Source organism: Zea mays, chromosome 8 (genome assembly GCF_902167145.1).
Source record: "Zea mays cultivar B73 chromosome 8, Zm-B73-REFERENCE-NAM-5.0, whole genome shotgun sequence".
NCBI classification, from domain to species: domain Eukaryota; kingdom Viridiplantae; phylum Streptophyta; class Magnoliopsida; order Poales; family Poaceae; genus Zea; species Zea mays.
In genome coordinates, this window is record NC_050103.1 from 45,171,152 (window position 1) to 45,194,374 (window position 23,223).

Consider the following 23,223-nt stretch of genomic DNA (forward strand, 5'->3'; position numbering starts at 1 on the left):
ACCCCCCACTTTTGCCCAGACCAACGGGCGGAAGGGGCGGGCAGCCATGCAGGCGGCATGCAACCGCGCCAGGTGGACGCGCTTCTCCGACTCCCAACACGCCAGCACGGAGGCCCAGGCCCACGCGTCACGCAACCGGCGCGCCGGATGCTGCATGCAGGAAACTACACCGCCACTTGCGCCACCATCGCGCCTCTTCGGTTGCGGAACCAATGCCGCGGCTCGAGGCGACCCAGCGCACGACCCAGCGGCGCCAGCCTGGCGCGAGGGTCAATGCAGCCGAAAGCGGGTCGGCAGTAATGACGGTGGCAGGCGAGCGGGAGCAGCGGTCACGTCGTCAGCCAGGCTCACGTCCCATCCAGGGGCAGCAAGAGAGCCTCCTCTCACGGCGTGAAGACGACGCGCCCGTGGTCCGTTCCTCGAACGGCTCGCGCACGCGCAACGGCCGCCCCGCCAACCACTCGCCCCGTCGCATTAACTCCGCGGCGGGACAGGCGGCGCCTCTGGCAGGAGAAGCGGGCGACGCTTCGCCTTCGCCGTAATAACCGCGCCAAAAAAGGTACGCCACGTCGTTCGACTTCGTATCCTTTTCCTTTTTTCCTCTTTCTCTATCTCTTGCAACAGGGACCGGGAAAGGGGGATACCCCGAAAAGGATCCTTCCCTGTGAAGGAACCGGGCTCCGAGCCCCCCCTACTGATCAGAGGTTCGAAGACTGGCCCTCCGAGGGGTTCAACAGTCGCCTCAGATCGCGTGGGCCCTACACCCACTACTGGTCAGAGGTTCCAAGGCCGGCCCCCCGAAGGGCTCCACGGCCGCCTCAGGCTACCCGGGCTCCGCGCCCATTACTGATCAGGGGTTCGAAGGCTGGCCCCCGAAGGGTTCACAGTCGCCTCAGACGCCGAGCGAGGGATGACCAGGGGTACGTTCGATACATAACCGAGGCTCGGGCTGCGCTCCCGAGGTACCCTTGGACATTTCCGAGACCAGCGGGAGCGATCTTGTAACGGAATCCCATCGGAGGGAGGCATCGAGCCCTCGGACCCCGTCGCCAGGGGACCGGGTCCGGCAGATCACCCGCAGGTACTTTTGGGCGTGCCTCTGGGCCCCTAGCCGACCCCCAACGAACGGGGCACAGACGTCCACTCGGATTACCCGCTTGCAGCTCACCGGAGACACCATGTTCGGTGCCCATCGAGGGTAACATGGCGCTCTCCCCCCCTCCTTGCGGAAAGGCGACGTAGGGGCGTATGTAAAAAAGCCGAGTCTGTCCCTGATCGCCCTCTCGCCCTGTGCGGAGGCTCGGGGGCTGCTCTCGCAAACCCGGCTCCGGCCGAACCGTTGACAGCGTCAACATACCAGCCCGAGAACTTGGGCCCCGACCGTGCACCCGGGCTACGGCCAGTTCGCATGAGGGAACAACCAGACCAGCCGAAGCATTACGCAAGGCATTAAGACCTCGAAGGAGTGAAACCACTCCTCCGAGGCCTCGGGGGCTACACCCGGCGGGTGCGCTCGCGCGCACCCACCGGAACAAAATGCAACCGAGAAAGGCTGGTCCCCTTGCAAAAAAGTGCGACGAAAGCCTCCAAGCGAGTGCTAACACTCCCTTCGAGGCTCGGGGGCTACTGTCGGGGACCATAATTAGGGGTACCCTCAAGACGCCTAATTCTCAGCTGGTAACCCCCATCAGCATAAAGTTGCAAAGGCCTGATGGGTGCGATTAAGTCAGGGATCAGTCCATGCGAGTGACTCGAACACGCCTCGCCCGAGCCTAGCCTCGGACAAGGGCAGCCGACCCCGAGGGATTTCCGTCTCGCCCGAGGCCCCCCTTTTTACGGCGGACACATCTCCGGCTCGCCCGAGGCCTTGCCTTCGCTAAGAAGCAACCCTGACTAAATCGCCGCACCGACTGACCGAGTCGCAGGAGCATTTAACGCAAAGGTGGCCTGACACCTTTATCCTGACGCGCGCCCCCCGGCAGAGCCGAAGTGACCGCCGTCACTTCGCCGCTCCACTGACCGGTCTGACAGAAGGACAGCGCCGCCTGCGCCACTCCGACTGCAGTGCCACTTGACAGAGTGAGACTGACAGGCAGTCAGGCCTTGCCAAAGGCGTCATAGGAAACTCCGCTCCGCCCGACCCAGGGCTCGGACTCGGGCTAAGACCCGGAAGACGGCGAACTCCGCTCCGCCCGACCCAGGGCTCGGACTCGGGCTAAGACCCGGAAGACGACGAACTCCGCACCGCCCGACCCAGGGCTCGGACTCGGGCTAAGACCCGGAAGACGGCGAACTCCGCTCCGCCCGACCCAGGGCTCGGACTCGGGCTAAGACCCGGAAGACGGCGAACTCCGCTCCGCCCGACCCAGGGCTCGGACTCGGGCTAAGCCCCGGAAGACGGCGAACTCCGCTCCGCCCGACCCCAGGGCTCGGACTCCGCCCTGGCCTCTGCCGAACGATCTCCTTCTCGCCCGACCCAGGGGCTCGGGCTCGGCCTCGGCTACGGAAGACAGACTCGACCCCAGCTTCGGAGGAGCCCCCACGTCGCCCGGCCTCGGGCGCGGGCCCGCCACGTCAACAGGGAGCGCCATCATCACCCTACCCCGAGCCGACTCGGGCCGCAGAGAACAAGACCGGTGTCCCATCTGGCTAGCTCCGCCAGATAGGCAATGATGGCGCCCCGCGTGCCCTGTGACGACGGCGGCTCTCAGCTCCCTTACGGAAGCAGGGGGACGTCAGCAAGGACTCAACCGCTCCGACAGCTGTCTCTCCGCCAGGCTCCGTTGCTCCTCCGACAGCCACGACATCACGCCAGCAGGGTGCCAAGATCTCTCCGGCTGCCACATTGGCATGTACTCAGGGCGCTAGCTCTCCCTCCGCTAGACACGTAGCACTCTGCTACACCCCCATTGTACACCTGGATCCTCTCCTTACGCCTATAAAAGGAAGGACCAGGGCCTTCTTAGAAAAGGTTGGCCGCGCGGGGACGAGGACGGGACAGGCGCTCTCTTGGGGCCGCTCGCTTCCCTCACCCGCGTGGACGCTTGTAACCCCCTACTGCAAGCGCACCCGACCTGGGCGCGGGACGAACACGAAGGCCGCGGGATTTCCACCTCTCTCACGCCCGTCTCCGGCCACCTCGCTCTCCCCCCTTCGCGCTCGCCCACGCGCTCGACCCATCTGGGCTGGGGCACGCGACACACTCACTCGTCGGCTCAGGGACCCCCCGGTCTCGAAACGCCGACAACTGGATCATGAGAAATCTGTATATCACTCAAGTTATCACATAACAGAGTGTAGGAGTGTCACAAAAGACACCAAGATCAGCCAATAGCCAACGCAGCTAAATAATTTCAGCAGTGGTAGTAGCAAGAGTCCGAAGTTCGGCTTCAGCACTAGAACGAGATATGGTTGCTTGCTTCTTGGATTTCCAGGCAATAGGAGAGGATCCAAGAAGAATACAATAACCTACAGTAGAACAACGGTCAACAAGATCACTTGCCCAAGTGGCATCAGAATACGCATGTAGCTGAAGTGGGCTATCAGAAGCATAGAGTAAACATCTGGATCTTGTCCCGCGTAAATATCGAAGCACACGAAGCAAATGACCATAATGAACTGAGGTTGGTGTGGATACAAATTGGCTCAACATATGAACATCATGAGCAATATTAGGTCTGGTCGAAGTTTTAAATGAATATCCATTGGTGTTGCAACTGTGCGTGTATCAGTAATTCCAGAGCGATCAAGAAGATCTTGTATATACTTGGACCGAGACAAATAAAAGCCTTTTGGAGTTTGATGAACTTCAATGCCTAAGAAATAACTAAGTGGACCCAAATCAGACATCTGAAATTCCTTACTAAGATGCTGCTTGACATGAGAAATATGTTCTGAGTTGTCACCTGTAATCAGCACATCATCCACATAATAGAAGTAAAGTGCGTCCTTTTGGAGAGACATGAACAAACAATGTAGGATCATGTTCACTAGAAGAAAAACCTGCAGCCGTGATGACAGAGATGAATCGCTCAAACCAAGCACGAGGAGCTTGTTTCACCCATACAATGCGCGATGGAGACGACAAACGTGCCCTGAGGGAGTATCAACCCTCAGAGGAGGGTGCATATAAACTTCTTCATGTAGATCACCATTGAGAAAAACATTTTTGACATCCATCTGGGAGATAGTCCAAGAAGATGAGGCTGCAACTGCAATCAAGGTTCGAACAATAGTCATATGCGCAACAGGTGCAAAAGTCTCATCATAATCAAGTTCTTGAGTCTGTTGGAAACCACGAGCCACATGACGAGCTTTATACCTCAATGGAACCATCTGATAGGAACAACATGCGAGGGTAAAGGAACGATATCCCATGTACCAGTGCGTTCAAGAGCAGCCAATTCATCAATCATAGCTAGTTGCCACTCAAGAATTCCAGAAGCTTCTTGATAAGTAGTGGGTTCAACAATTGCCACACCAGCTCGTGGAAAACCATAGCGATCTGGAGGTTCAATGGTACCACGATCACGAAGACGATATCCCTGACTAAAAACATCATTAGACTCATTGTTAGTACAATAATCGGGTACAAGATTAGTATCAGGACCAGCCGTAGGAATAGAGCGAGAACCACGAATGTAGGTTTGGATGATAGGTGGTTTGGAAGAGTAAGAAGAAGATCACGTGGAGGTGGAAGGTGGTGTTATGGGAATGAGAACATCAGATGTGGATGTAGAAAATGATGGTTCAGATGCAGGAATGGAAGGAAGACACATGAAATAAGTAGATTCTGTGGGATAATATGAGGAGTGAGTAGACTGGTTGTGAAAGAAGGGACGATTTTCATTGAAACTCACATCTCTAGAAATTCGAATACGGCGAGTAGATGGATTATAACAACGATAGCCTTTGTGTTCAGGTCTGTATCCAAGAAATACACACCCTACAACAAGGTTATATTAAGCGCTAGGCGTTAGGCCACTGCTTAGTGCCTAGAGAGGTTAAGCATAGATTAATCGTGCTTAAGCGTTTATAGGAATATAATATATATATATATATATATATATATATATATATATATATATATATATATATATATATATATATATATATAGTTGCATAGAAAAACAGTTTTAGCTAGGCTCAGATGAAGACATCTTATACAAAGCATGTGCATGTACTAATTAAGCTTTCAAGTCAAAGCATCCGTCTTAAACATAGAACATAACAGAGGAGATAGAGGATCAGCAGATAAATAGCAAAGGGGGAGACTGGAAGAGCAACAGAACTATGACGTCGCTGACCTTGGTGGGCAGCGGCTGGGGAAGACAGGAAGAGCCAAAGAGGACAAACGGGCAGGCGGCGATGGCAGACCTGGTCGACTAGGGAAGAGGGCCTGACCGGCAGCGGCAACAACAACTTCCACGAGCTTTCTTTCCCGCCGTTTCCCTCATCTCCCACGCAACAGCTCTCGCCCTGTTTCCCTCCTCTCACGTGCAGTAGTAGCTCCCACCTCCTGCGTGCCTTTTAAACTTTCATGCGCTTTTTCGTGTGCCCAGGCCCGCTCCAAGCGCGTTTTTCCGCTTTAGCGCGTAGAGCGCAAATTAGGCGTCGCCTACGCGCGCCCACCGCGGAAAACAGCGCCTATGGCATAAGCGCTGCGCTAAGGCATCGCTTAGCGCCTAATCGTGATTAGGCGGGCGCTTAATCACACTTTTTTGAACATTGCCCTACAGATCGAGCAGTCAATTTAGTCCACTCACGTGGTGGTAACAAGACATAACATATACATCCAAACACACGAAGATGATCATATCGTGGAGGAGTCCCAAAAAGAACTTCACCCGGTGATTTGACAGAAAGTTTAGATGATGGTTGTCTATTAATGAGATACACGACAGTGGAAACAACTTCACTCCAAAAGTATGAAGGCACAAAAGAAGATATCAAAAGAGTACGAGCAAAAAAAAAACTCGTCCGAGGAGGGAAAGACTACCCTCCCGGTATTATATTAAGAAGAGACCGAAACAATGGTCTCGGCCGAGAAAATCCCCGAACCCTGGCCCCCCATCACTAACGGGTCGGCGTCAACTGTCCACTCTGCAACGGCCCAACCGGAGGGTGGCGAGCACTCTCAATAATATGACGGTGTTTGCGTTCAGCAACACCATTTTGGGCATGAGCATCAGGACAAGAAAGTTGAGCTAGAGTACCCTCTATGGTCAATATCTGGCGGAAATTATCAGATAAAAATTCACCACCAGAATCGGAACAAATTTTTTTAATAGTAGCAGAAAACTAGGTGTGAACCATGCGAGTGAAGGACTTGTAAATAGAAGGCAATTCCGAGCGGCGTTTCATGAAGTAAATCCAAGTATAACGAGAATGATCATCAATAAAAATGACATAATATTTATGACCACCTTTGGAAACAAATGGAGCTGGACCCCAAACATCAGAGTGAAATAGATCAAAAGGTTTAACAAAATGAGAATCACTAGTAAAATATGGAAGTTATATTTGTTTTCCAAGATGACAACCTTTACAATGAAAAATAAACTCAACATGTGTAGGGCCTAAACATCCTGACTTTATTAGAGTAGACAGACGAGATCCACATAAGTGACCAAGACGATGATGCCACTAGGCGAACGACGTCGTGGGACCCGAAGTAGCATGCACATGAGTTGTAGTGGTATGGTATGAAGGAAGACGCAAGGTGTCCAAGATATAGAGGCGAGGCGAAGATTTACGGCGACGGCCAGTCCCAATCACATCTCCTGTGTGTCGATCCTGTACAAAACAAGATGAGTCATCAAATCCAATAAAACAATTGTGATCGGTAATTTGACCAACTGATAGTAGATCCATGGATAACTTAGGTACAAAAAATATATTTGGGACAGTAAAATTGGGATCGGAAAGAGAACCCTTGTGGGTGACATGACATAATGTACCATCAACAGTCTGAACAGAAGTACCCTAGGTGACAGGTGTAGTAGACGTCAGCCGTGACTAATCAGATGTCACATGAAATGAAGCTCCAGAATCAAGAACCCAAGATGATGACAAAGCACCAGCAGATGAAGTAGCAACAACCGCAACTGAGCCTCTAGGAGATGGTCCTGTACCACGACCACGAGTAGTACGACGGACACAAAAATCAGCCAGCTTCTCTAGAAACTTAGCAAAGCAGTTCTTAGACCGATGAGTGGTCTTTTTGCAATGTTCACAAGGCTGAAAAGAGGTGTTTGTGGATTTCTGAGCAGCGGCCAACACACTGTGAGAAATCACATCAGTAATAGAAGACATAGACTTAAGACGAGTCTCTTCAACAAGTAATTCAGACAACGCCTGAGCCATGGTGAGAGTATCAGAACTATGAAGCAGCCTTGCATGAAGAGAATCAAATTAGATCGAACTCCCATAACAAATCTGTAGGTAAAGAACTTCTCAATGAACTTATGGGCTGGGCAAGGCACAACTGTACAAGCAGGCACCATGGAGGTCAATGCACTCATAAGACGATCAAAGGCTAAATAGTATTCATCAATGGACATATCATGTTGCTCAATGACATGAGTCTGTTGCATAAGGGTATGTAAAAGAGCACCGCTGTCCTAAACAAACCGGTCCTTCAGATGTGACCAGATAGCCTTAGCAGTGGTGAATTTGGACAGACTCATAATCATAGTTGGTTTAGTGCTATTGACCATTGTAGCCATTACCTTGCCATCATTGATCTGCCATGTTTTGATTGCAGCAGCATTGCTTCTATCGACTGCTAAAACTGGTGAATCTTTAGTAAAATGAAATAGTAAACTGTGACCTCTTATTGCAGTTTGAACACGAAAGGCCCACTTTGGGTAATTGTGCCCATCAAGCACAATATTGACAATAATAACGTTGGCCGACATATTGAAGAGCAAGAGAACATTGAAGAATAACATATCTGAGAAAGACTGACTAGATGGTACCAAAATCCTTGGCAGGTGTCGCAGATGAAAAGTGTAGCCTGAACAAAACTGTGCGAACTCCTAGCAGACGAACAGATCTCGGCAGATCGACACAAGTGGCAGTCGGATTCTGGGCTACGCGAGGATGGTGGCGGACGACGTGGACGGTGATGGCCGACTCTCCCTGGTGGAGGTGGTGCAGGGGATATGGACGACCGGAGGTGGCCATGTCGGCGAAGCGGATCTGGGCGGCCAGAGGTGACCATGTTAGGAGGCTCCCTAGTGGAGGTGGTGCAGGGGATCTGGGCGGAGGTGACCACGTCGGCTGGCTCCCTGGTGGATGTGGTGCAGGGGATTTGGGTGGCCAGAGGTGGCCGCGTCGGAGTAGCGAGGAAGACACAGATGGCAGCAGCGGGCGGTGGCGGAGAAGGGCCGGCGGTGGATGGCGCGGATGACAGCCGACAAAGATGGCGTGGGCGGTCGGAGGTGGACGCGTCGGTGCGCGAGGAAGGCGCAGATGGTGTGACGACGCAGGAGGTCCGCGACGACATCTGCTGTTAGACTACCCGTCTAGGGTTTGTGCTATTCCCTGTGTAATGACCATTATACCCCTGTGTAATGGGCCTTGGCCCAGTTACTCTCCCTATTTAATACCACTCCCAACCCCTGATTAGGGTGTGGGTTCAGTCTCCAACATGGTATCAGAGGTCTAGGTTTAGGTTTTCTGTTTCCTCTCCCCTGCGCAGCCGCCAGGCCGCCGACCTCTGGCCGCCGCCACCCCCGAGCCGGCGAGCTCGGGCTCCCTCCGGCCGCCACCCTATTCCTCTCCCCTCCCCTACTCTCTCTCCTCCCTACCTTGCTTCGTCCGCGCGCCAGGGCCGACCGCCCCTGTCCTGGCCACGCCAGGTCGCGACGACCCCGCTGCCCTGCGCCGTGCCCGGCCGACCCCGCGCGTGCCCCGACGGCGCGCTGCATCGACCGGCCGCGACCCGACGCGTCTGAGCCGACCAAGCCACCCGAGCCGGCGAGCTCGGGCTCCCTCCGGCCGCCTCCATCCCTTCCCCGACCGCGCCTCTCCCTCATCTCCCCTGCGCCGGCCGCCGGTCTCCAGCCGCCGACCACCGCGCGCCGTACAGCCGCCGCCGCAGCGTGCAGGCGGGCCTCCCCTCACCGCGGGCCGTCGCCGCTCGACCCGTCCGCGCCGACGCCGTGCGCCGCGGCCAAGTCGCCAGGACGCCGCCGCGCCGTTCTCCTGCGCCGCCCCGACGGTCGCCCTCTGCCCCGACGTCCGTGCGGCCCCTCGTCGCTGCAGTGCTGCACCGTCCGTCGCGCCCTGGTGCCGACCGACCGGAGCCCCGGCACAGGACCTGTCGCGCCGTCCAGGAGCGCCCGCCCGGCGGACGCGCGCCCCTGCTGTTCCACGCGGATCTGCACCCCTGCTGTCCCGTGTCGTGGACGCCCGGTTGTCCAGTCCGCGCCTCCCTGCGTCGGCTGACCGCTCCCCGGCTCCAGCAGTGCCTCGCCCCTCCTGCACCGGTCGCCATGCCCGCCGCTCTCGTGACTGTGCGTGTCCTCCTCCACGACGGCCAGCTCATCCGTGGCATGTTCATGTCCTTCGATCCAGTCTGGAACCCTATTCTTCGGGACTGCGTCGAGGTCCACCCTCAGGCGGGCCGTCACGTGCCTGGACCGCTTGTCTTTCCACGTGCTACGATCGCCTCCCTAGCGGTTGAGCCCGTGTCCTCTCCCTCCCTTCCTAGTGCACCTGTCGGGGCACCTTCCCTGGCCCTCTCCGCTCACACCGTACCCTCGCCACTTCCACCTCCCCGAACCACCACCGATTGGGTGGTTGACTCCGGGGCCTCCTTCCACACTACCCCCACCACTAATTCGTTACTCCACTCCCATCCACCCCACCCCTCACATCCTACCTCCATCGTCGTCGGTAACGGTTCCACCCTCCCGGTTACCTCAGTAGGTACATCGGTTCTTCCAGGACCATTCTGCCTTAACGACGTCCTTGTTGCTCCCGGACTGACTCATCCCCTCCTCTCGGTTCGTCGCTTCACTAGTGACAACCAGTGCTCTATGGAGTTCGACCCCTGGGGCCTCACCATACGCCACCTCCCCACACATGATGTGCTTGCTCGCTGTGACAGCTCCGGCCCCCTCTATTCTCTTCACTTGCCCTCCACTCCCCACACCAAAGTAGCCTCATCTCATGCTCTCGCTACTACCACCACCTCCTCCGACATTTGGCACCGTCGCCTCGGGCACCCTGGACCTGACGTCATGTCCCAACTTTCCGGCCACTCAGACATATCATATACTCGGGGCTCTTCTGAGCGCCTCTGCCATGCTTGTCAGCTCGGCCGTCACTCACGTCTCCCTTTTTCCACTTCCACGTCCAGGGCTGTTCAGGCCTTTGATCTTGTCCACTGTGACCTCTGGACGTCTCCTGTCCTTAGCCTCTCCGGCTACAAGTACTACCTAGTCATTCTGGATGACTACTCCCATTTCCTTTGGGCTTTCCCCCTTCGGCTGAAGTCCGACACGTTTCCCACCCTCACTCACTTCTTCACCTGGGTATCCACCCAGTTCCGGCGCCCGGTCCGTGCCCTGCAGTGCGACAATGGCCGCGAGTTCGACAACAACGCCTCCCGTTCTTTCTTCCTCACTCACGGCGTCCAGTTGCGTCTCTCGTGTCCCTACACCTCTGCTCAGAACGGCCGGGCCGAGCGTATGATTCGCACCACCACCAACATGATCCGCTGCCTTCTCTTTCAGGCGTCTCTCCCCGCCACCTACTGGGCAGAGGCCCTTCATACTGCCACGCATCTCCTCAACCGTCTTCCCTCGAAGGCGGTGAGCCACCCTACTCCTCACTTTGCCCTGTACGGCACAACCCCTTCCTACGACCACCTGCGCGTGTTCGGCTGTGCCTGCTACCCTAACACTTCCGCTACCGCTCCACATAAGCTTTCTCCTCGCTCCACCCGCTGTCTATTCCTTGGCTACTCCCCTGACCACAAGGGGTACCGGTGTCTGGACCTCACCTCCCACCGCATCATCATCTCTCGTCATGTCATCTTTGACGAAGATGTGTTTCCCCTTGCAGGCTCCACCCCACCCACCGATCTTGACTCCCTCCTCGAGTCCGATCCGCTTCCTCCCCCACCTTCGGCTCCCCGACTTGCGCCGTTACCTGCTCCTCGTGCGGCCCCCACGACCTCTTCCGCGCCACGCGCGGCCCCGTCGACCCCGCCTGCGCCACGCGCGGCCCCGTCGACCCCGCCTGCGCCACGCGCGGCCCCGTCGATCCTGCCCGCGCCACGCGCGGCCCCGTCGACCCCGCCTGCGCCACGCGCGGCCCCGTCGATCCTGCCCGCGCCATGCGCGGCCCCGTCGATCCTGCCCGCGCCACGCGCGGCCCCGTCGATCCCGCCTGCGCCTCGCGCGGCCCCGTCGACTCCGGCTCCTGCGCCACACGCGGCCCCGTCGACCCCGCCTGCGCCACGCGCGGCCCCGTCGATCCTGCCCGCGCCACGCGCGGCCCCGTCGACCCCGCCTGCGCCTCGCGCGGCCCCGTCGACTCCGGCTCGATTCGCCAACCCCGCCCTCGTCTACCATCGCCGCGGCCACGCCACTACCTCGGCGCCCCCCGACTCGGGCCCGTCAACGAGTGCGGCCCGATTCGCCGACCCCGCCGTCGTCTATCACCGCCGTGAGCCGGCCCCACCAGCCGCTCCCGACGTCCCGGCGGTCCACTCCGAGTCGTCCGTATACCACCCGGTCGCCATCCACCGCGACCCCGGGCACGTCCACCCGATGGTGACTCGGCGCGCTGCTGGCGTTCTTCGCCCCGTCGACCGGCTCATCCTGGCAGCTGCTACGACCAGCACTCCACCCGACGCTTCGCCGGTACCCTCCTCCGTTCGCACTGCCCTCGCCGACCCACATTGGCGTCGTGCTATGGAGGAGGAGTACGCAGCCCTCTTGGCCAACCACACCTGGGACCTGGTGCCGCGTCCACCAGGCACCAACGTGGTCACCGGCAAGTGGCTATTTCGCCACAAGCTGACCTCGGATGGCTCCCTCGACAGGTACAAGGCCCGTTGGGTCCTTCGGGGCTTCACCCAGCGCCCCGGAGTGGACTACGACGAGACCTTCAGCCCTGTCGTCAAGTTCGCCACTGTTCGCGCCGTCCTCTCCCTCGCCCTCTCCCGCGACTGGGCGATCCATCAGCTCGATGTCAAGAATGCCTTCCTCCATGGCACTCTGACGGAGACTGTCTACTGCAGCCAGCCCACCGGCTTCGTCGACGCTGACCGTCCGGATCTGGTTTGCCGGCTGAACAGGTCCCTGTACGGCCTCAAGCAGGCGCCACGGGCTTGGTACAGCCGCTTCGCCTCCTACCTGGCCTCTGTCGGCTTCGTCGAGGCCAAGTCGGACACGTCCCTGTTCATCTACAGGCGCGGCGACGACACCGTCTACCTCCTGCTCTACGTCGACGACATTGTGCTCACGGCATCCACCGCCGACCTCCTTCAGCGCACGATCGTCGCCCTTCAGCGGGAGTTCGCGATGAAGGACCTGGGGCCCCTCCACCACTTCCTCGGCGTCACCGCCGAACGTCGGCCCCAGGGTCTCTTCCTCCATCAGCGCCAGTACGCCATCGACATCCTGGAGCGGGCTGGCATGTCTGACTGCAAGCCCTGCTCCACGCCTGTCGACACTCAGGCGAAGCTCTCTGAGGACGACGGGCCTCCGGTCGCCGACGCGACGTCCTACCGGAGCCTCACCGGCGCGCTCCAGTACCTCACGTTCTCCAGGCCCGACATCGCGTACGCCGTCCAGCAGGTGTGCCTGCATATGCACACTCCGCGGGAGCCCCATCTCACTGCGCTCAAGCGGATTCTACGCTACCTCCGCGGCTCCCTCGACTACGGTCTCCTACTCCGCCCATCCCCGACGTCGGCGCTCGTGGTCTACACCGACGCTGACTGGGCTGGCTGTCCCGACACGCGCCGGTCCACCTCCGGCTACGCCGTCTTCCTGGGCGCCAACCTCGTCTCTTGGGCCGCCAAGAGGCAGCCCGTCGTCTCTCGCTCCAGCGCTGAGGCCGAGTACCGTGCCGTGGCCAATGGCGTGGCCGAGGCTTCCTGGCTGCGCCAGCTCCTCCACGAGCTCCACAGTCCCCTCCAGCGCGCCACCCTCGTCTACTGCGACAACGTCAGCGCGGTCTACCTCTCCACCAACCCCGTGCAGCATCAGCGCACGAAGCATGTGGAGATCGACCTGCACTTCGTCCGCGAGCGTGTCGCTGCCGGTGACGTCCGCGTTCTCAGCGTCCCCACCACGCTTCAGTTCGCCGACATCTTCACCAAGGGGTTACCGTCGAGTGTCTTTTTAGACTTCCGATCCAGTCTCAACATCTGTACAGGATAGAGTTGTGACTGCGGGGGGGTGTTAGACTACCCGTCTAGGGTTTGTGCTATTCCCTGTGTAATGACCATTATACCCCTGTGTAATGGGCCTTGGCCCAGTTACTCTCCCTATTTAATACCACTCCCAACCCCTGATTAGGGTGTGGGTTCAGTCTCCAACATCTGCGATGGCGGAGGAGGGCCGCGACGCGACCGGCGGCGGACGGCGTGAATGGTAGCCGAAGATGGCCGCGACGCGACCGACAGTGGACTGCGCGGACGACGGCGGAAAAGGGGAGGGCCGCGACAGCGGTCGGGAGGAAAGGCCGCGACAGCGGCTAGAAATTTAGAGAAACCCTAATCGTAACTTGCTCTGTTACCATGTTACTAACCTTGGGATTAACAATAGATGATTAGTCCCTAAGGACTATATATATATATATATATATATATATATATATATATATATATATATATATATATATATATATATATATATATATATATATATATATATATATATATATATATATATATATATATATATATATATATATATATATATATAGGCAGTAGGCCTGGGCCTAATGGGCCTTAACACTAATAACTTTTTTTCTTCTCGTATGAAAATATATTGAGTATGCTTTCAAATATTCACATTTTGTTGCTTCACATGTTATTGTCTTTTTACTCATTAGCCTATTACATTGTGGCAAATTGGACATTGTTTAATACAAGTCATAGACTTTCAAAATATCAATGATAACTGTCAGTATGTTCCTGTTGCCATACATGGTATGGTCTTCAATATCGTAACGATTGATTATGGTTGTTTGCCAATCTCAAGGTATGAACTAATTTATTGGAAATATTGATAGCTGTTCTATTCTTGAAATCATCCATGTCCAGTATAGAGAATAGTCAAATTCTACTGATTCTGGTTGCAGTAGAATTTTTTTTTGTCCTTCAACCACTAAACTGTTTTGTATGTTGCCTCTGGTTGTAGGGAATTCTACACCGTGATTCCTCATGACTTTGGTTTCAGAAAGATGCGTGAGTCTTGAACTTTTCAAGCTTAGTAGTGTCGTTAGAGAATGATATATCATCTTCAGCATTTGTTTGGTTCAGGGGACAAGTGGAGATGGGACTTGATGATACTCTTTCCACCAGTGTTTGGTTGTGGGGGCAAGCCCACGTTCATTTGTAGGTGTAGTTGGTGGGTTTAGTACCATCTTGGAAGTTTAGAAGGGTGAGGGCCAGCTTATAGTCTTTGTTTCTCCAAACATAGTACCCTGAGAATGTACGTGTAAGAGATGTGCTATGCTTATGCAGGCTCATTCCTTATGTGAGCTGGGCTGTAAGCAGATTTTGGACCTGGGGGTTTTATAGAGCCCATCCCTCGTTGATGGTGTCGTTCTCTGTCTTCGACTCTAGGCACATCACCAAGGTGGGAGTTTTGATGCGGGCCAGCTCGAGGCCGAGCTGCTTCGCTGCAGGTGTGAGGCGGTGCATGTAACCTTGAATCTGAGCCGCACTGGATGAGAGCAACAGACGAGCTCTCGAGCCTTTCAGGTGCGTGGGGATGAGGGTGGCATGGGGACCTCTAGCCGATCTGGCACTGTGGTGGCATGGTGGGTGAGGCCAGCGTGCTGAGCTCCATCGGTTGTGGCAGTAGGCAACAGTGATGGGAAGCAAGAAGTTACAATCTTGGGTACGGCGGGAGCAGTATGATGGACTGAGGATGGATTTGTTTTTTTTTGTTGAGGAAAAAAGATGTTGCACCTGAGTTTGACAGGTGCGTCCCATGGCTGACAGATTGGCTCCACTAGATGCCATCCTACCTACCAAACAAAAAACTGGGATTGACCTACACAACAAAACACGAAGTGGGACAGTTACACCCCAAAATATAGGGATGAGATCATCCTGTCCCACCTCATCTTCAAACCAAACAGATGTTTAGAAGTGATTGACCTTCTAACAAACATCATCTGACAGGTGAATTTATTATCGATACTCCTCAGAAACTAAAAGCTAAGCTGGAGATGGTAATAGGCTACTGCCTTCTACTTATTTCTATTATCATGCTCTTCTCAATTCTTATTTGTTTAGAAACAGAATGCATTTAGTTCATTTTAAGTTCTGATATCCTAGTTTTTATATGTAATTGGGAAACACACCTGTCATTTTTATGCAAGAATTGATTTAAGTTTCATATCATTGTTATTCATATCACTTATTGACAGATTCAAGTCATGCACGTCATGTGTGTATGATGCAGCATACGGCTGCATATTGTCCTCTAGGGCTGATGTTTGTGCAGAATCTGCTCACGTTGTTTTCTTACACTAGGTTGAAGCCCTTGGTGAGATTGAAATTGCAACTAAACTTTTGGAGGATGATTCAAGTGACCAGGTATTCCATTTCACTAATGGTCAAGTTTTTTAGGAATAATTCCTTATATGGTACCAACTGTACCTTGAATCCTTGACATGACACTGTCAGTGACTGTGGGTGTTAGTGATGGCATATCTGGGATCGTGAGTTTTCTGTGGCATATAAGGAAATTACCCTTTATGTACCATTGTTTTGCTGCAGTCCTTGATATGCCATTGCAAAATCTGTTGTCTCTTTGGCTTTAAAAAGTTGAATCAGTTATATGCCATTATCAGTTTGGCCACAAGTTCCATATGCCCTAAATATGGCTTGCTGTACCTTTTTATATACCATCTCTTCCAAATTATAGTTCACTGTAGATTTGTCTCAAGTTAGATCTCGTAACTTTGAAATGTTTATAGAAAAATACATTGACATCTAGAAACCAAATTAGTTTTATATACACAAAATGCGAAAGGGCCTCTAGCGTAATGGTTAAGGCTTTTGAGTAGCACCCCCAGGTCCTGGGTTCGATCCCTCTCGGGGGCGAATTTCTGGCTTGGTTAGAAAAATCCCCTCGCTGTGTCCCGCCCGCTCCCGGGTTACGTCCTGTGCGCCACCCTCCGGCTGGGCCGTTGCAGAGTGAGCGGTGACGGCTTGCTAGTGATGGGGGGCCAGGGTTCGGGGATTTTCTCGGCCGGGACCTTGTTTCGGTCTCTTCTTAATATAATATCGGGAGGACGGTCTTTCCCTCCCCGACCGAGTTTTTTTTATATACGCCAAATATGTTTAAATTAAGCATTTGTCTGTTATATACGCCAATATTTTTTTTTTCAAAAAAAAAATGATCTAAGTTACGGAAGCTTGACTTAGGACAAAGCCAAAGTGAACTATAGTTTGGGTCATTTGGGATGGAGGGAGTATATATCATTATAAAATAAATAATTTATTTATTTTCCATTAATTTTGATTATTTTTTAGTGAATCTACAAAAACATACATATATGTGAACTATTTTTTTTTCTCGGAACACATCATGTGAACCATCATAAAACTGCAGACTTCATAGAACTCGAGTCTACATATTGGATCTTATTCACCAGATTTCTGTTGCGTTTATCATGAATCTGCACAAGTGGTTTTATTTGAACCTTACACATCGAATGTTGAAACATAACTACATAAGTGAATTGGCAACTTTTTTCTATAAGCTTAAGCTCTTAGGTTGAACTGGTTGGTACATGCAACTTAATATAGTATCAAAGCTAGTGGTCTCAAGTTCAAATCCTGGTTAGCATAATTAAATAAAAATAAAAAAACAATTGTTACTTGCTCCCGTCCCACGCCTTAGGCCTCAGCAAGCCTCAACATAAGGGGGATTGTTGGAATATAAGTGAATTGTCTTTCTCTTTCTATCAGCTTAAGCTTTTGAGTTGAACTGGTTAGCGTGTCCACTCTAATATCAAATTTGAACAAAAATATGTAGTTTTGAGAGTCGTGGAAAATTATAATAATGAATATGCAATTTTCACTTGTTTTTTAGTTAGCGGCACATTTTGATTTGTTTAGGTAACTAAAATAATTATTCCCATGCTTCATACGCTTGCATGTTTTTAAACATAAACATATAATGAATTCATGATTCAAAATGTAGGATGATCCGTTGTATGCTCGATACAAGCAACTTCATTGTGATTTCACACCTCTTGAAGCTGATTCAGATGAGTACTCTATGGTAATTTTCCTACCAACAATATACATAGTTACATACATATATTGTGGACGTTCGAGTCTTTCCCTCAAAGGGATTCTTTCGCATTTTAAGCTAACTTATTTATTTGGATAATACTTTGTACTTGTCCTTGGTAACATTTGCAAAATGATCCTTTTACATCTCAAGCTTACATATTTTTTTAGATATGGGGATTCAGCCTTATAAATAAATGTGTGGAAACATTCTTATGCAACATGGAGTGGTGGAATGTCTTTATTCTTGTCTGCTGTCTTTTCAAATTGTTCATTTGAACTTTTTAACTATTTACAAAAATGTCTGCTGTCCAGATAAAATCATATTTGAGAAATACACATGGAAAAACACACTCTGGTTATACGGTGGACATAGTGCAAATATTTAAGGTTTCAAGGCATGGTGAAACAGAGCGATTTCAAAAAGTGAGATATTTCTGTTCTGTTATTATCTGCACAACCCAAAAGATCGAACTGCGTCACATGATTGATTTTCAACATATCCATGCAGTTTGCTAGTACAAGAAATAGGATGCTTTTGTGGCATGGTTCTCGGTTGAGCAACTGGGCTGGGATCCTTTCTCAGGGTAATTCATGCTATCTAAAATTATTACTACCACTTCTATATCTGCACAGAATATGGCTTGATGAGTTACTTCCTGCTATCTACTCGTCCTAGAGCTCTCAAGATCAGCATCTAGTTCTTACTGGGACTGCTGAGATTTCAGCATTAAATTTATCACCATGAATTGAATGCTTCATTTTCATGAGAATTTGTTATGGAGCTTTGCTTTACATTTTAACGCTTGTGTAGTTAGGTGGTTGAACTAGCAAAGTTTGTTTATTCTAATGGAAAAGCTAAATTCAGCTTGTGTTACCTTGTGCTATTTGAGTCAGTAGTGCAGTGGTCTTACTGTGTCACCAGGTCACGGGTTCGAAGCAGCTTCTCTGCATTTGCGCAGGAAGGCTTGTCTCAGTTTATCTCTTTTGTAGACCCCACTCATGTGGGAGCCTCTGGCACTGGGTCTCCCGGTTTTTTAACCTTTTGTGCTCTTTGAAACTTGGCAGTTTTATAGGTCATGGTTCTTGTCTTGAATTACTATCTTCCAGGTCTGCGAATCGCTCCTCCTGAAGCACCTGTTACTGGTTACATGTTTGGCAAGGGTGTTTACTTTGCTGACATGTTTTCAAAGAGTGCAAACTATTGCTACGCCTCTGAAGCATGTAGATCTGGAGTACTGCTTTTATGTGAGGTCTGTCGCCTACTGAATATTCATGCATGATTTTACAAGCTTCAGATTGTGTGCTATTTTTCTGTTTGTTACAGGGTTGATTGTCATATGTGCATGTCCCAATTATTTTGTTTGTTACACTAGTTACTTTGTCATATTGAGACGGGTTCTGCCCGATTATTTTGTTGTAAGGGATTTGCTGAGTTCATGGTAAATGCAGACTACGAGTGGGCTATTTAACTTCAATTTGCCAGGTTGCATTGGGCGATATGAATGAGCTACTGAATGCAGATTACGATGCTAATAACCTGCCCAAAGGAAAATTAAGGTCAGTTGCTGATGCAGTTTTTCTTTTGGTTATAACACCTTTTGTCTCCCTAAATCATTTTCTGTATGTATTCCTTTGGCCAGTTCTTAATGTTGAATTATATGCAAGAATGAAGACGCTATTTTTCCTAAATCATTGTTTGCTTGTGTTTATCTTGTGGCCACTTCCTGATGTTAACTCAGTACATGTACATATATAATGGCGCAAGATCGGAAGATATTTTTTATGCTCCATTTAATATGTACTACTGCAACGCCCCTCATCTATCCCTCCGTCCACTTTTTTGGTTTGTCCTAAGTCAATTAATTTCAACTTTGACCGGTTATACTGCATGTTTCATAAGATTTTACAACATAAAAATAAAGTTTCTAGATTCATTATGAATTAAACTACCATAATATATAATTTTTTAGTTTAAAATAATTTAATCTTATATTTATTGTTGGTCAAAGTTTAAATAGTTTTGACTTAGGACAAATCCAAAACGACTAAATCATATGTACAGAGGGAGTACAAGATAATGGATTAGTTGCATGCTAGTGGCTGAAAGTATTATGCTTGCTGCTGATATGAACAAGATTTGGTTGCAATTTTTTTGTGCAGTACCAAGGGAGTTGGTCAAACAGCACCTAACATGGTCGAGTCTAAGGTCGCTGACGATGGTGTTGTTGTTCCCCTTGGCGAACCCAAACAGGAACCTTCCAAAAGGGTATGCACATTTCCGTGCTGCATTTACACGGTTATATATTTCCAAAATGCAAATCCAATATGGGAACTGCTCTTTGGTTGCAGGGTGGCTTGCTTTATAATGAGTACATAGTGTACAACGTAGACCAGATAAGAATGCGGTATGTCTTACATGTTAACTTCAATTTCAAGAGACGGTAGATGTTGCAAAGAGCTGAAACTGTTGCTGAGATCTTAGCAGAACATATGTGGACTTATAGCACCAGGTGCCCTCAGCCTCATTTTCTGAGCAAATTTGGTAGCCTTTGCATTTCGATTTTGGTTTCAGGCTTCTAGCCCCATTGATGATTGATACTGAGTGTATATATGAACCATTGATATCCACCTTCCATGTACTTAAGTTTTTTTAACATGTCCCATGCATATAAATCTGATGAAGCATATAGCACTAATACGATTCTAACTTGAGAATGTATTTTGTGCACAAGATCTCTTTCATGCATCAATGCACAAAATCAATCTTGATCCTCCATCCAACATCCTTTGGCTTAGACCGTCTCCAGTAGAGTTTGTAAAATATGGGACTTAGAATTGTAGATGATACTGTTTACAGAGAGAAATTTAAAATAGAGCTCCATATATGTAGCTACATATTTGAAAAAAAACCGTGTGTTAAGTTCAAGGTTATTAAACAACGGTCTAGATTGATTGTCTATAGGTGCACCAAGGAGTACATATGATACGTTCCCTTCTAACTATCCACGATCTAAGACTAAGGCTGTCTCCAACGGATTATGTATATGGTTGTGTAAAACATAACCTAACATGGCCCACTACTCGCATGCCAACGACTGCTATGCAAGCCGTCCTTCTATGCAAACGTGCAAACAAACCATCTGATCCATTAGATTACAATCCAACCGTAGGTCATATTTAACACTTAAATCTTTTCACCACCAGCTCAATAATCTTTATAAACTCCCTCTAACAAACCATGGTTGTATCTATGGTTAGATCGTAATCTAATTGATCAGATAGTTTGTTTACACGCTTGCACATAAGGACTGCTTGCATAGCACTTGTTGACCTAACTAACATGGCCTATCTAGTTTTTTTTCAAGGAATTGTAAAATTGTGCACCCTTAAAAGCTACTCTAAGCGCTATGAAACCTGAATGGATAATTAATAATAGGCTATTGTAATTTCGGAAATTCTTGTCTGTATGAGGCAACGACAATAAATCATGAGATAATGGGACATGTTTCTGCACATCAACTTGGCAGGTGCACAATAAATCATGATACATGATATTAATCGATTATACTAAAACCAATGGAGGCTTGGATGAGAGTTTGTCCTATTTTTAGGGTCTGTTTGGTAGTACTTTTTTATGGGTTAGTTTGGTAAGTTGGCTAGAATTTGTCCTGGCTAGATCTTATAGACAAGCTGGTCGTGGATGTTGCCACCGTGGTCTGAGGTGGTGTAGTAACCTAGCCGTTGTTTGGTTTACCTGGTTATCTGGGTGGCTTAAATTAATTTGTTGTTTGATTAAGCCAAACCACATTTCATACAGATTTTGGCTATGTCCTTGCATGTTGTTTTGAATTTGGTTTTATTTAAAATTGACACGGCTGTTGTTTAATCTAAAGAGAGTTAATACAATTTGAAGAAAGACTTATTATTATCACATTACACCAAATATTAGTACATCTTATTCATCTGTTTCGTAAAGTTATATAATAATGTAGCACATGAGGATAATAATAATTACAAACTACATAAAAATGACGTATTTGACATTAGTACATCTAAATCCTACTATCTTAGTACCGCTAGTTCTATTTTTAAGTTTGATACTACTGCAATCTAATTTAGACACTTTGAAGGCCGTGTATGCATATCCGGCTTCTTCCCTTTCATATCGCTTGAAGGAGGCACCGTGGTAGCCTATGACTTGCTCATTGCACTCTGTCCGGTCCTTATATACCCGAGTTCTGCGACCATGAAACAGAACATACTAAGGCATCACCATCTGCAATTGTTAGTAAGGTTGCAAAGTATTTGGATGGTGAAATTGTAAGGTTGATAACAGCCAGAACACAGAGAAGCTCTACACTAATGTGATGTGTTTGTCCTTTATTGTCAAGCATTGCAGCCATACACATATATGAAGCTTTACAATGATAACAATTAACATGCATTGCGTGCCATGCCAATGCTAAGAAAAGTAAGGTTAGATTGACTGGACACCCTTTAAAAGGATTGAGCTAAACATCACTTGTTCTGTATTCAAATATGTCCTTTGTTTCCAAATGTCAACGGCCATGGTATGTTTCAATGTTTGTCATAAAAAATCTAAAACTTTACTACTAAGGGCTAGTTTGGAAACCCCATTTTTCAAAGGGATTTCCATTTTATCAAGAGAAAATTAACTAATTTCCCTTAGAAAAATGGAAATCCCTTGAAAAAATAGGGTTCCCAAACTAGTCCTAACAAGTATGATATTTTATTTCTGGAGAGATTTTTGTCTAGCTTATCTATCATATCAATGTGCACCTAGTTTAGTTTCAGTTTCATCGATTTTTGTTCAGCCCAAGTGAATTTTATGCAGCAAACCTTCTCCATGTGGACTATCACATGCAATGCAAATCAAAACTCTCATCAAATTTAGAGAAGTGAAAGGAAGACTGGCACCATTTGATCATGAGCTAACTTCTTCAGTAGCACTACATAACTCTGCAGAACTAAGACATAGTCACACTTTCTGAAGAAAATAAAAAAATAAGTAATTAAAAATCATAGTCACAGATGAAGATAATTATTGTGAACAACACACTGCAATGTAGCATATCTACAGATATGACATATATAATAGGGGTTTCTTAAAACTACAAATTTTCCCTACCTTATGTTTTTTTGCAACAATTTGATCTACGAACTAATCTGGAGACAATAACAATGGAACACTGATGAAGCTATCACTTCCATGATGGAATGCACACCAAAACTGCTATTGGGATTAGACTAAAACATCACAGTACACGTCGGCAACTTCTATTTGCGCAAGAGCTCGCAGAATTGCTAACTACAACATCACTAGACCACACAATCCTTGAGCTTGAGCATTAGGCTGTGTCTAGCAAATCATGTATATAGTCGTGTAAAACACTGTTTTACATTATATATACCACTATTTGTAAAGTAGAGTTTAAAATAGAGGACACGATAAAGAGTGAAATAGGATAGTTATTGAAGATAGCCGAAGACCACACAAATACATGATCGTCCCACGACCGAAAGGCAACATGCTGTCTTAGAGCATTTTCAAAACCGTGAGCATCTTCAGAACCAAAATGCAGCATTACTGTCTTGGTGCATCTTCAATGCAATTGGCTATTGCGGCCAGTTCGCCGACCAAATCCCTCACAAATGTGGTGTCCCCCTTCCTTACCGCTAGAGATGAAAGTTAA

General features: G+C 49.5%; 1 protein-coding gene across 3 annotated transcripts in view; it reads left to right on the forward strand.

Annotated features, from left to right (window-relative positions):
* LOC103635146 (poly [ADP-ribose] polymerase 2-like) overlaps positions 1–20,224 on the forward strand; it is a 34,013-nt gene extending 13,789 nt beyond the window's left edge. The window contains exons 9-18 of one of the 3 annotated variants that reach the window (NM_001397152.1): positions 14,391–14,437; positions 15,383–15,432; positions 15,737–15,799; positions 17,415–17,495; positions 17,822–17,932; positions 18,018–18,093; positions 18,617–18,759; positions 18,993–19,066; positions 19,670–19,775; positions 19,859–20,224. In NM_001397152.1, the coding sequence (NP_001384081.1) occupies positions 14,391–14,437; positions 15,383–15,432; positions 15,737–15,799; positions 17,415–17,495; positions 17,822–17,932; positions 18,018–18,093; positions 18,617–18,759; positions 18,993–19,066; positions 19,670–19,775; positions 19,859–19,954 (847 nt within the window). In that variant the 3' untranslated portion in view covers positions 19,955–20,224. The other 2 variants (XM_020542506.3, XM_020542507.3) reach the window with 2 other exon arrangements.
* Positions 20,225–23,223: the final 2,999 nt, after the last annotated feature.